Genomic DNA, 14,842 nt, shown 5'->3' with positions numbered 1-14,842 from the left:
ACTTTCATCCTCATCAGTTACAAATTCGGTGACTAAACTGATATCATCATCTTCTTCGTTTGTCTTGGCTTTTCCAAAAAAACTTGTTATCTTAATTTGCTTTGCCATGCTGCTCATTCGGTGTATTAACGAATTTACTAGAAATTTCCCAATGAGCTCAATCACACACAAAATTATCTGCATTTCTAATATAACGATTTTGTTGTGGATATCAATGAACTACAGGGCCGTATTCCCTTGGACAGCTGGCCGGCTAAGACGCCCCAACTTTTTAGGAATTTCATAGTCCAACGGCTATAGAAAGGTTTTTATCGCTGTAGAATATCACTTTATTCGAAGCCATAGATACAAACATCAACTTTTAGTAGTTCTTAGGCGTCATTATTATCTTCATCAGCGGCAAAATATTCTTGTTAACGACTTTTATAAAGGTTTGCAAAATATCAAGTTTTAGCAAACATCTGCTTGCCCATATCCTACTTAATGAACTTAAAATAAAATCGGCAAAAATGATCTTTGTTAAAACGCTTAAAAGAAAAAGATGTCTTCTTTCTGAGCTTTTTAACTGCATACAAGTTTTGCCTGTTTTAATTTTAAAATGTTTTGTCAGTCACATCAGCTAAAACAAAGCAAATCTCAAAAAATAGAAAAATGTTAATACTTGCCAATAAAATTTTTTAAAACTTCACGTGAGAGGCCCGGCTGAGGCCCTACATAAGAGAAACCTGTTGGGAGCTTACAGCACCCCCCCTCCTTCTCCACACCCCAGACGTTCATAACTAGTCGTCTAACATTAGCCCCCCAACTTGCAACCAGTGAATACAGGCCTGTGTAGAACATAGCTATTTAATTTCGAATTTTCGCTAGTTCGTTATGATAGTTTAGTTTCGCGCATGAATTTTTCGCGTGATGATGACTCCGCGAAAACGCGAAAGTTAGATGCCGCGAATACTTAAGTGTCCTAGGGTACTAAACTTGTAAAACAATGTGAACATAGAGATTTATTAATGATAAATATATAATTTATGTGTATTACAATGGCAATAAAAACAATGAGGAGCAACACTATTCAGTGCCCAGTGGTGAAATGGATTGACACCACAGTACCCACCTCTTCAGAGCTGACAGTATCCTCTGCTGATTTTCTCTTCGTATGTCTTGCCTCAGCTCTTTCCAAGAGTAACTTATTGCAGTATTTTTTGTGACATGCATAGTGACAGACAAGGTTTGTGTGTGAGTCATGTTCAAGAATGTTTGCTGCAATTACTATGTTAAGTTCATCATCCAACTCGGTTCACTTCTGTGTGTACCCCTGCATGAGCAGTTTTTCACTGCTGTGCTGCGACTCTAACCAAGGTTTCCCCACAATTTTTCCAAACAATGGAAGACACAATCCTTATCCTCCATGCTTTTTTAACTATTAAATGTGAAAACTTGACTCGTAGCAGTAATTTCAAACGAAAAAATACCAATTTTCCGAAATTTTAGGAGTTGTCCTCTCTCAAAATAAAATCGTCCTAGAACTTCTAAATGTGACCAGTTATAGGTGTAGAAACTATATCATTGAACTCAGCATAAAATTCTGGCCAAGAATCTGATCTTACTTTATTCTCCATATTTATATAAATAAGAGTGAAAGATAGCTCTAGGCTGCTTCTCCACTATCCAGGCCCATTTGCTTACAGCTGTCAGAGATGTTGAGACTATCTTATCCATAGATGTAGTAAACCCTAGATATGTGAATATTCAAAATAAGTAAGGCCTATAAATAGCATGACACAACGTCGTGGTGATGTGTAAAGTGAATCAGCTGATCTATGAATTCCTATTGACTTAACACTAAAACCTGCACAATTATTCCACAGTTTGTGCATTTGAGACAGCATATTTTATTGATAACATATAAAACTGACTTTGGATGAAAAAGGCAAGAATCTTACACACATGTATAATACCAATGATTTAGAAGCTCTTATATCATTGATAATACAAAGATTGACCAAATAGAAATTAAACTAATAACAAACTAATGAATCAAATGAGATTTAGAAGCAATTAAGATGGACCACTGTATTAAACACCCATTAGACATGACTGAAAATAACTGGACGAGATAGTTTTTGTCTAAGGTTGGTTGAATTAGATTCCTGCTTTGAAGCGGCATAGTGTATTCTGATTTTAATATTGCGATTACATCCAGATCAATACAGTTAGCATTAGGACTTGATGTGATTTCTACTTTTATTAGCAGTGCTCGGTGTGCAGATCTAAAGCACTGCACATCTGAGTTATTGTTATAGCCACCTTAGGTTAGGAAGTAGTTGATGTAAGGGTAGTTGCTGAAAAGATATTGAGCAATGCCATGTACAGATTTGGCTGCTGATTCAAAACCAATGATGAAGGTTTTCCTATTATTTTCCACTAGCAGCTTTCCGCTAGATACAGTAGCTTATGATATTGTTGAGAACTTCTTGTTTTGAGTTCAAGTTCTGTCTTGTGATGGGCAATTCAGGATATACTTGGGGTGTTGTAGTCTCCCCTGATGACATTTCACTAAGAATTTGGTCTTATTGTTAAGTTTATGACTTAAAAACTAGTATGACAAGCGTGCTTCCACTACTAAACTCATTGCTCAATTGAAGACTCTGATGCTGCGATGCACATCACTGTGACGTAACGTCGTGAAAAAACAGCCAATTATGTGCCTCACTTGTGCTCCATTGTAATGATAGCTATTACCCAATCTAGGGTTTACTATATCTATGATCTCACCACATTTTTAGAAACATTTGATGGTAGCGATGATTTACAGCCTTGATTTTTCTAGAAACCACCACAAACCTTGTATCATTAGACGCAGACTTTTTTAATGATTATTATGAAGTGAGTTTTGAATAAGCAGCAATTACAATTACATGTATTTTTGTCTGATGAAAATAGGCATGCAACTGACTTTGAAAAAAATCCAAAGATAGCCTAGTTATTCACTTATTGTGTTCTCAACTAACTAATTTTGTGCTACTACTGCAAAATAGTTTGAACATCTTCTAAAATTAGTTGCTTTGAAAAGGGCCGTTGGGTGTGTGGAAAGTGACTATATTAGCATTAATGCTTGGTAAGTCGGCTTCCTGTTTTCAATGATGGCTTGGCAATATCGTGGCTTGCTGCCGGCTAGCTTTTCCAACACTAATTTCATCACCTCCGCGATAAAATCGACTGAAAGGCCATCGCTCTATTTTGCTTTTGTTTTGCAAGTAAACATTTCTGCATTTAATGATGTGTGATACGTGGTAATTAGATTGGCTAACATGGCTACAGCAGGAATGCCAAAATGAACAATGGCATGAATTATTGTATGGTCTCATCACATCTGACAACACTGTATTTATAGTGCTAAAAATGGATTTACACAATTTTAGTAGATTTGATTAGCATGTCTCACTTCTTAGGAAATTGGTGTTTTTTATCATTTGTGATTATTTCTGATGATTGAGGTGGTCTGACTGCCAGAATGTTTCGAGATTAAAATCGACAAAACTTGATCATGGTTAAAATGATCAGATCAAGCGGAAGTGTAGTTATGATATCTATAGCCGCAAAGAGATCGGAGGAATAGCGACGGAAACCATGTAAATTAAACGCAATAGCCGATATCAACTATCGCAACAATAACAACTAGTGATGTCATTTCGCGCGTGTTTGACTTCTGAGTGATTGACGATTTTAATCTGAAACATCCTCGCAGTTAGCTTACTTCAAACATCAACAATATTCGCAATTGATAGAAAAATATCAGTAGTTTCTTACAAAATCTACTAAAATTTTGTGAAAGTTTATCATTAACACGGCTTTAGTGAGGGTACCAAGACAAACAAAGGAGTGAATTATTGGGTGGTCTCATAATTTATGACAGCGCTGTCATTATTATATTCACTTCTCTCTATAGTTTTCATTCTGATTGCAGATATCAAAAATGTAGAAATTGACTCATTTTTCATGTTAAAATGTGTAAGCTTCTAAAAGTTTTCTAAAGAATATGTGTTAGTTGGTAAAAAACATACAATTTTGGAAAAAAAGCGAATGGAGTAATTATTTTTTAATAGGCCCAATAAAACGATCATCTGATGGTCTCATTTACCGCTAATAAAATCGTAAAACGACATTAAATATATTGGAGAAAGGACTGCTTTTTTAGTGTCTGACCAGAAAGTTTACACAAACTGAGTAATAGAAATAAACAATATACATGTATAATAATAGAAATAGAAAAGTAAACAATAGAAGAGACTGCTTCAGCCTTCATGTTAAATCTGTCTTTAGTCTACATAACAGAGAAGCCAGGCTTATTTATTTTAGTTTTCGCTCTAAGGCTGATTATATATAGGACAAGCTGGTCTGCTGTCGGAGTAACTCTATTAAAGTATCTTTGATAGAACATTGACTAGTATAGCGAGTCTATTATCAGTTTTCTATCAGTTTTGTTCTTCTTTTCCAAAAATAGAATCAGATTATAACCAATTTGGTTCTACACCATGTCTCTATAGGAAACTCCACTCGTTCTCACTTTCTATTTACAGTTTAAGAACCCGCTAATGTGGCTGTGGTTTGTTGCTGATGCTGCTGTTGTGGTTGTTTTTATTGCTACCTTTTACCTCAAAGAGTGGCGACTTGGCCATGTTCGGGTGAAGCACAGAAATGAACATGAATTTGCTAAGGGTAAGCGCAACTGTGGCTGCATGCTGCGCCACATATAGCACCATACGCACTGCTGACTCTATGGTTAATATAAAACAAGAGGCGGCAGCTTTCTGAATAAGATACTGCAACTACTGAGTACTGTTGTTAAATGAATTGGTTATATCTATATATCTATATATATATATATATATATATCTATATATATATATATATATATATATATATATATATATATATATATATATATATATATATATATAATTATTTAAATACAAAGATGGAAAAATTTTATGACTAAAAGTTTTAGTCATAAACTATTGCTAAAAAATGTTCCATCTTTGTATTTATACAGGTAACTCTTCATTTTGGTGTTCTTAGTGTATTCTTGGTTCAGTGTTTGTGTCCTGCAATTTTTTATCTGACGATTGGTGTAAACTTAACATCCTTTTGCATCATGAAACTTTAACTGATAAACTATTGCTAAAAAAGTTTCCATCTTTGTATTTATACAGACTCGGTGAACAATTTTGAGCACTATATCAGTGAAGTCTCAACTATTATCTGTATATGATTATTTATATATTATCTATAATATATGTTATATATATATAAATAAACTAGGTGAATGCCTGGTATTGTATGGATAATAAAAACGTTTTTGCGGAAAAAATCCACATTTATTTACTATCTACTTTAAATAAAGTTGTTGGTTTATTTCTGCGCATGCTATAAACTAAGTTTATGCTATCTATTTATTTCTCAAAGTTTATGTGTAGGTATGTGGGTATGTGTGTAGTTTCAGCTATAGCTATTAAAATCTTGGAATAAAGAATATGTATTGCAGAATATTTGATCTCGGACCCTCCGATTCGCCGGTCCGACGCCTTATCAACTCTGTCACATAAGCTTGATGAATTCATTGGGCGGTATACATGTATGTCGTTATAAGGGAGCAAATACGCTGCAGCTCTTCGTCATGATGCAAAGTCATGAGAATAGGTAGCTCTGATTAGTAAGCTTAGTCAAATTATTCATTGGCAATGTGCCAGGCTAATAGTGACCAGCAGGCAACTCTCATTACCTCTCATTGTTTATACGCTGGTTTTTAATACCCGGGCAATGCTGGGTAGCACAGCTAGTATGTATATATATTTTGTCTTTTGGGGAAGTGTGAGCACATAATTTTCTTTTAGTAGTTCAAGCTTGCTAACCAAAGCAGGAATCTTGCGTATTTTAATCAACGGTCATTAAAAATTGGCAGGTGTAGTATGTGCACAACTATTCCATAGTATAGCAAATAGGCCATGTAGTGTAGTGGATAGCACGCTTGTCTGCAAAAGCAAGGTTTATGAGTTCAATCCCAATGGGAAGTGGTTTTTCATTCCTAAAACTTTATCGTTATAACTGGACATACAGACGACAGGTCAACAAATGACAAACGCTCAAATTTATATGTATAGATTACTGTATATATTATATATATTATATATGATATATATATGTAATATATATAATATATACTATATATATACTACTTACATGTATATATAATATATATGTATATATATTATATATATAATACATATATATACAATATTATATATATAATATAAATACATACTTATATATACGTATAATGTCGGTAAGAGAGAAAAACGCAGATTTATAGCGACTTTTAACTAAGCATGTCTTCTCTTAGCCATATTATTGTTATTTCACTCTACTGAATTTCTTAGTTCAGTATAAAGCTCTCTTTAGCCAACATTTATATTTTGGTATGTATAAACATTGTAAATACCGTAAAACCTCTAATTGATCGCCACCTCTAATTGAACGCCACCTCCAATTGACCGCCACCCTGAGAGAAGGGTTGAAAAATAGACCCCACTCTCCAAGTGAACGCCACCTCCATTTGACCGCCACTTTGACGTTATTTGATCTTTACGAGCTTATAATATCAACTGATCAGTAGAAGTGTCCACATAATCATATTAATAATTAATTGTTTATATCAATATCAGTTAATTCTTTCGTTGTCCAATTCCAGAGCTTTTCATTTTTTTTATTAAAACGTTGAAAGCAACACCGTACCAATAATCAATAACTGTCTCAGGCTAGTACTAGCTCGCTGTTTAACACAGTTTTTCTACTTCGAAGTAGCCTACATTTATATAAAAAATCAGCTTAAATTTACGATGCTAGAAAAACTTTCACAGCAACGCTATAGAAATAACTATTGTCTCAAGCTGATAGTTGTTCCTTGTTTAATGCAGTCCTAATACTTTGAAGTAACATTATAAAAAACGGTTTAAATTTATGATGGTAGATGGAACTTTAAAAGCAACGCCATAGAAATAACTACTAACAGCCTCAGGCTAATAGTAGTTTTTTGTTTAACGTGGTCCTAATACTTTAAAGGACATGCATATAAAAACAGGTTCGCAGGTTTTTTGGACCGAAGGCTACGTTTATTGTGGGAAAAACTTCTACGTGTTGCATTAGTGCTAAATGCAGCGTGTGAAAGTTTTGCTCGCCTAAAAAATTGTTTGGACGCTAATATCGTCTAGTTCAGCAGTGCAGAAGAAAAGCTGAAGCCAGAAGATATTGTGGAAGGGGTTGGACAACTAGAAGATGTTTGTTCCATCGAAAGCAACAATCTGAACGCAGTTATCCGAGCAAACGATGAAAATATTTCTGTTTTCAAAAGGTTAATTTTTGTTTCTGCATGTAAAATAAGTATGTTTCATTTATGTCACTTGTTTATGAATATATATTTATATCATTTGATAGATTATTATTGTATAACTTATAAATATACAGATTTATAGCATGTTATTTAATAGCATCCTTGCCGCTATCTTAACACGGCTCACAATAAATCGATGCTCATAACTTCACTTCTATTGCACATAAAAGCTAGTTTTGGCTGCAAACTGTAGCAAACATATCAGTGAGTGCAATGAGCTTTTATTCAACAATGTTAAACATATATTTAAAATAAAAAGTATGTCTTCAAATTTAGAACGAAATAAATTCTGAAAATGCCAACAAATTGCAAAGGGCACAGACTATAATATTATCGAAGGTAAATTGCGAGCAATAGATATCAACTGATATCAACATTTCTCGGTTTTTGATGCACAATTATTAAGAGATCTTTGGCAAGTTAGAGGTAAGTTAGCATATTTATTGCGTTCAAAATGTTTAATATCGGTCTACCGAAAAAGTGGCAAAATATGGGTGACCTTCGCTTCGCCCGTCAAAGAGTTAAATTTATCTTCCAAAAATCCTGACGAGCTAGTTGAAAAATAGACTACCAGCCTCTATTTGAACGTCGCTTCCAATTGACCGCCACTATGGAAGAGAGGTTAAAAAATAGAGCGCCTCAGCGTTCAATAGGGGTTTTACGGTATATTAAAATTGGTTTCCTCACCCTAGTTAAGCTTCCACTACCTTACTCGAACTCAAACCAGGTCTCTTACCAGACACTTGGGAGTTTGAGCACTCATTTCAAGATCTTAGCCGATCCCAATAGTGCTTTTTTGCTACTGACTTGTGTTGATTGTTGCCGCCATTTGGGTAAGCCACATTTTTATACAGGTATTATTGCAACCACGGTTCCTCAGCGACTGAAACTACAGCTGTTCTTACATACCAGCGCTAAATAAATATATATATTCATTAATATAAATATATTATTTATTTAGATAAATATACATATTACATATAATATATTATATATATTTATATATTGCATATAGTATGTTATTATAATTCTTTTTAATGTATATAATATATTGCATAATATATATAATATATTATATAATATATATAATATATTATATATAATATATACATTATATAATATATTATATAATATATTATATAATATATATAATATATTATATATAATATATGATATATATAATATATTATATACCGGTAATATATAATATATTAAGGTCATCTGAAGCTTTCTGAAGTTATCACCTGATGAGAGCAGACCTGCAGTACGTCTGCTTAAAACAAGCCTGAAGTGATAACCAACAGCTGATTAATCTTTATATTATTCATTATATTATTAAATATAATATATACATTGTATATGATATATAATATATATGATATATAATATATGTACCTTAAATAAAATATATATACCCCTATAAATATTTTGCATAAACTTTATTTGATAAGAATCTTTCACGGATATGCATGTATGTCCGTAAAAAAAAACGTTAAAAAGGGGAAAAACAATAACGTTAAAATATTTTTGAAGTATGGAATAAGTTTGAGGAACTTTTAAAATTATGTTTACCGATATAAAATATGAGTTTATAAATTAGGCTCAAAGTTACCTCTCTTTACCATATTCTTTTTAATGTTTAAACTTTCAACTGCTACTATAGTGCTACTCTCAGAATACGGGCTGCACATATAGAATACCACTGCTAGCGCTAGAAAGAAGGTTAACAGTATCTGATCATCACATTGCTACTGAACAATAGTTGTGTGTAAGGCAGTGACCTCGCATGCTCTAGGTTAGTCACCAAAAGTTTAGACAGAGTGGACATCAGCCTCTATTGGAAAAACAAAACTGACCTTAATGACATAATTATGTGCCTCCAGTTGATCACGGTATGATACAATGATGTGGTTTGCCAATGTCGTGATGCCTCAGCCTCGAGTGCATCGCCAGACAATTTTTTCATATCTTTGCTAGGTTCTAGCCCGACTTCGTTATAGCCCGAAAATACAGACTTCGTGAAAATTTTATTACATGTATTTTATGGGTAATCAATGCATTTTGTAAATGATGGCTCATAGAAAGACGCATACACCCATAGACCTATTAACTATACTGTATAGTTAATAGGTCTATGCATACACCAAATGTTTCTTTAGGCTTGTGAGAATAAATGCATGTACATTTTATCAAGTTGCAGAATGACTCATGATTCAAAGTCTCACATTTTGTTGACCATGTGTAAAAGACTGCGGCAGAACATGTCATTAAATTCTTTTAAAATGTCATAATTCAGTAACACTTTTAACAAGAACTTTAAGAAGAAACATTTTTAACAAAACTCATTGTATCACTTGTTCTGGCTCCATTCAGTGACAACCATAACTAGTTAAGTGTTTATCGTGTCATCTGGCGGGTTGGGTGAACCATTGCCAACGAGTACAATTGAGTTTTGATGAATTTACTTTGAAGCCTTTTGATTGGCTATAGATTTATCTTATACCCAAACATAATCGCCCTTATTTTCAAATACCTAATATACTCAACTCTCTGACTGTGTTTATACATGTACCTGTACTTGTAGGTTTGCCTTACGCACCAGCTGCCTGGTTTGTCTATGCAGCCTTCTTGGGGGCCAGAGTATGTAGCATATTTGCCTTTGACCTTGAGAATAAGATCCAGATCCTTGACCTCAAGTCCTGCATTTGGTGAGCTGATTATATTGATGCCAAATAGTTGGTTAATCGTAATACAAGCAGCAAGTGTTTAAATAGTTATTTTGTTTTACTAATTGAGTGATAGGTGTATAGAGATCTAGTGATCATTTTTTCATTTGAGTGCATATATTTCATCACACCAAGGAGTCGATGCAATAAATATTAGTGTTTAATTTGGGTGCTTTTGAATTCTCTACGCCTACCCTAGGGGAGTACTTGTGACAAAGTACGTAGGATAGGGTACGCAATACGCTTTCGTACAGTCTTATGCATGTTCGTAATCTTGAAGTTATCTTCTGCGTTCAACTTTCAGCGGTATTCAATCGGTGCAGTAATTGCTTTATAGTCAACCGTCAAATGAATGTCAATGGAGTATTTTCTCCTTGCACCAATTGCATTCATTATGAAGCCATAATTCAGTTATTATAGCCTGAAAACATAAAAGGCTATTCTCAAATATTTTGGTTATTGTTTTGAAACGTGATGTTATCACGTGAATTGAAAGGCCAATAAAAGGCTCAATGTAAAACGTCTCGTAGCACTAGTTTATGACAAACACTTCTGGTTTTACCAAAAACTTTTATCAAGAATAGATGCTCGCTACTTTACAGTTTCGTTTCAGCTTGTCTAATCGTCTAGTCGTAATCTGATCATGTGACCCATACTTCCTGCCAAACAGCGCGGATAATTTCTGCAGCATTTTTCGACTGTCACAGGTTACCAACAGGCTCTTCATGTTTGTCAGAGGATGATATGCGCTCGTTCGAGCTAAAATTAAAAAAATTAAACGAATTCTCACGGTAGGTTTTGAGATATCAGTGCTCAAAGTGATGGCATTACGATGATGATGAAATAGACAGATAATGACAATAGACATAGTTTTATTGAATGTGTGAAGTATATTTGTGAAAATATTTCGACGAATGAGGTTGCATGAAAGCTGTTCCCATTTGAGCCGTTTTGGAGAGGGATTCCGATCTACGGCGTTTTCGTGATGGCTGCAATTAACTGTTCGTTTTTGTGCATTTAAGAGCTTTTAATCACAATTCCACATATTTTGCACCTACAAAAAGAGCAGAGTAAAACATAGTGAATCTTTTGGTACCAAATAACTGTAATGTGAATTTTATTGCAAGTAAACTTTTAAAATATTTAACCAGATCTCAGGCCACGGCTTCTACTGATGAGTCGCCAAACATGCACATAGTCACTGTCAACCTACCCTAATTATTTCATAGATTGCATACTTGCATCATGGCAAAGCCTACAATTCTCTTGAAATTGTGAAATTTGTTCTATTTGATTCCAAACCACCATGCATGCCCCTACATGCAACCCTATGCTTACCCCTATGAGTAGGCGAATGCTGATGCCTGCGCGTGCCCCTGCATATACCCCCCCATATACCACATGTGTTCCTCGACATATACCCCGTGTGTAGTCCTACATATACCACATGTGTTCCCCGACATATACCCTATGTGTAGACCTACATATACCACATGTGTTCCCCGACATATACCCTATGTGTAGACCTACATATACCACATGTGTTCCCCGACATATACCCCATGTGTACACCTACGTATAAGGAATCCGAAAGTATTCTTAACAAAGCACAGGATGCAATCAATTCAAGGGCAAGGTCACTAGCACTTAAAGTTTTTTTAAATTTCACATTTTGAAGATTACTGAAAAGCTTCAGAAGAACTTAGGAATTTTAAAATTAGGCCATCTTAAACTCGGTCCCGTATAACTAGAGCTCCTTTTAGGAATTTGCTAGCCATTTTATCATTTTATGCTGCCCTTGGTCATGCCATGATTTGAGTGTTTTGAGATTCTACATACACATGACTCTGCTGTACATAGTAAAACCTGATTATGATGGAAAATGTGATGGGCATACTAGGAGTTATCCTCTGCATGTGACTGTAAATACTATTCCATCAACGCAACAAGTACTCTATTAACGAGAGGATAACTCATGCCTGAGTTTAATAACAACAATTTTAGTAGTAACCGAGCTTGTCTATTATAAGGCAAGTGATTGGCTACTGTAAACTAAAAATAAGAACTATTTACAATGGTTTCTGCCTAATGTTTGTACCCTTTAGAGTACTATTTATCTTAAAAACCTACTATAATTTAGAAGTGTATAAAAGCCTACCATGGTTCTGAAATGTATAAAAACCTATCAAGGTTTTGAAGTGTATAACAGCCTATAATGGTTATGAAGTGTATACAAATTTCCAAGAAAAGCCACTGGTTCTGAAATGCTTATAAATCTACCATAATTTTGACATAATAAAAGCCATTTGAAACACATGCAATCAGAATCCAAACACGCTACACACCCACACCCAGTTTCTGTGTAAAATACTGAAGTTGGTGAACTCAATAAACGGAACAGAAAAAATTTCCATGAGCAGCTCTTCCCATAAAAAATATTTTATTTTCAGTTTCAGTAATCTTCAGTACTAAAATGCTGAAGCTGTGAGACCAATGGGCTGTTCCTAACTTGGCTTCGTTGCAATTACCTATGCTTGATGTCAGCTTATCTCTCAAGATACCTGTTTTGTATAGATTGTTTCAACTCTCCAGTGATGGAGTTTGTTTAGGCGAATGCTAAGCAAAAAATGAATAACTCACTCATAGCATTTGGCAGACTTTATCCATAAAAACCAAATAATCCTTCGAATGTGAGAGCAACCCCTCAAAAATCGAGTGTAAGTTCTGCTTAGTTTATTGCAAGCGGAGGCTGTGCATGTTTTAAGAAAATTCCTGTACAAACAATGGATCTGTGATTTTGGCTGGACATGTCGGAGTCCAGTGTCTTTACCATTGGGCATGTCTCCAGTTGTTGAGTTTCTCTTTTTTAGTTGTTGAGGTTCTCTTGGTCCAGTGAACATGCCTGAGCCCAGTGGTTCAGGCATGTTCACTGGGCCAGTCTGATAATGCACAACTGGAGACATGCCGAATGATAAAGAACTATTTATAAGCTGGACGGCATTCTTGTCACCAATAGTTGTCTTTTCTGGGAATTGAACCCTAACCTGTGGTTTGCAGATCAGGCGCTCTAGACCACTAGACTATGGCTGCTTTAGATATTCCAGACTTTAGTAACGGAAGATTACGTATTGTTACTGTAAGCAGTCAGTTAATTTCATACAGATACTTTCCCCTTATCCATTGCCATGCTGACCGAGTTACATCTGCAGCCTGTCTCAGTTTATTTGATAAACATGTGGATAAGAAATTGTTTAATGCCATAATGATTGATGGAAAAGAAGCTGATTCAGAGAAATAATGTAAACCCTGCCAGTTTTAAATTCACATTCATACTAAATATCCCAGTTTTAGAATCTCCCAAGCATTCTTCCGAACATTAACAAATCTCCAAAATCAGGCAACACAACATTTTTGTATATTCTGACATAACACACCAGTATTGGCAGCCAGCAAGAACTCCATGTAATTGAGGAATTCTAAAGGGCGTATCCTTGCCTAAGATGTAGGGTGGTCGGAGCACGCTAAGTTGAAATAAAATTAAAAGCCTGTCCTTAGAGCTAGAGAAAGAGGTGACAGAAAGAGAGTGAGAAAAAGTGAGAGAAAGAGGTGACAGAAAGAGAGTGAGAAAAAGTGAGAGAAAGAGGTGACAGAAAGAGAGTGAGAAAAAGTGAGAGAAAGAGGTGACAGAAAGAGAGTGAGAAAAAGTGAGATAAAGAGGTGACAGAGAGAGAGAGAGAGCAAGAAGAAAAACTAGAGAAAGCAATCAAGGAAAGTGTTATCTGAATGTTATCTCATGTTGCCGTGGCTACGCTGTATGCTGATACAAAAGCGTACTTTACAGAAATACCTTCCTAAATCCAGCAAAATTACTCCCATGATCAGTGTGTAGATGCTGTCACATAGCAATTCAAATGTGTAGTCATCCACAGATACAATGTATTTTATGTTTAACAGATAACAGATAGCACCTTTTTAGATGGTTATAAATTTGATGCTTTTGCTTTTTATGTCCCGTTATATTTGTTGCCGCAGTTTCATCACTCCTCTTCCTCCCATTGATAGTTGCTTTCTCTCAATCATAGCTCTTCTCCTTATTCCCTCCCCCCCTCTCTCTCCCTCGCCCCCCCCCCCCCCCTCTCGCCCTCTCTCCCCCTTTCTCCCTTCTCTCCCTTTCTCCCCTCGCTCTCCTCTCGCCCCCTCTCCCCCTCCAATATATTTTACAACTTAATATGTTCGAAATTCAATATGTAGCTCTACTGTGATCTTATTAATATAAGCTAAAAAAACACAACGTATTTGCGTTTTAGAACCTCTTGTGCTAGATGAATAAATATAGATCAACAAGAACTTGACACACAACAACAAGTACTTGACACTTGAGTGTACATCATTGTAGTGGGACTGCCCTAATATGCATATTCTTCACTTGGGGGCACCATCACCATCAGGAGTCCTTAACACGACGAGCGTCCATCTTGTCTCTTGTTAAGTTGTTCACCATAGACGTCCTTGACACTGTCGACATCTTGGATGTTCTGTTTAACATGTCTGAACATCATACAGTAAGTTCAGGTTCATATTGAGCAGTTGCCCTATCTGTTGCAAAGAATTGCTCACGATTGCCCTTGCTGATATCATCTGTGAAGCATTAACGCAATACAACCGTATTGTT

General features: G+C 35.2%; 1 protein-coding gene across 1 annotated transcript in view; it reads left to right on the top strand.

Moving 5' to 3' along the window:
• The window catches only part of LOC137407211 (uncharacterized), a 28,267-nt gene that overhangs the window by 7,528 nt on the left and 5,897 nt on the right, over positions 1-14,842 (top strand). Inside the window, exons 2-4 of the mRNA XM_068093815.1 lie at positions 4,578-4,716; positions 10,029-10,152; positions 14,567-14,732. Of these exons, the coding sequence (XP_067949916.1) occupies positions 4,578-4,716; positions 10,029-10,152; positions 14,567-14,732 (429 nt within the window). The remainder of the gene's footprint in view (positions 1-4,577; positions 4,717-10,028; positions 10,153-14,566; positions 14,733-14,842) is intronic.

The sequence above is a fragment of the Watersipora subatra genome, chromosome 10 (assembly GCF_963576615.1).
Source record: "Watersipora subatra chromosome 10, tzWatSuba1.1, whole genome shotgun sequence".
Taxonomy (NCBI): domain Eukaryota; kingdom Metazoa; phylum Bryozoa; class Gymnolaemata; order Cheilostomatida; family Watersiporidae; genus Watersipora; species Watersipora subatra.
This window is presented reverse-complemented; position numbering and strand designations above follow the sequence as displayed.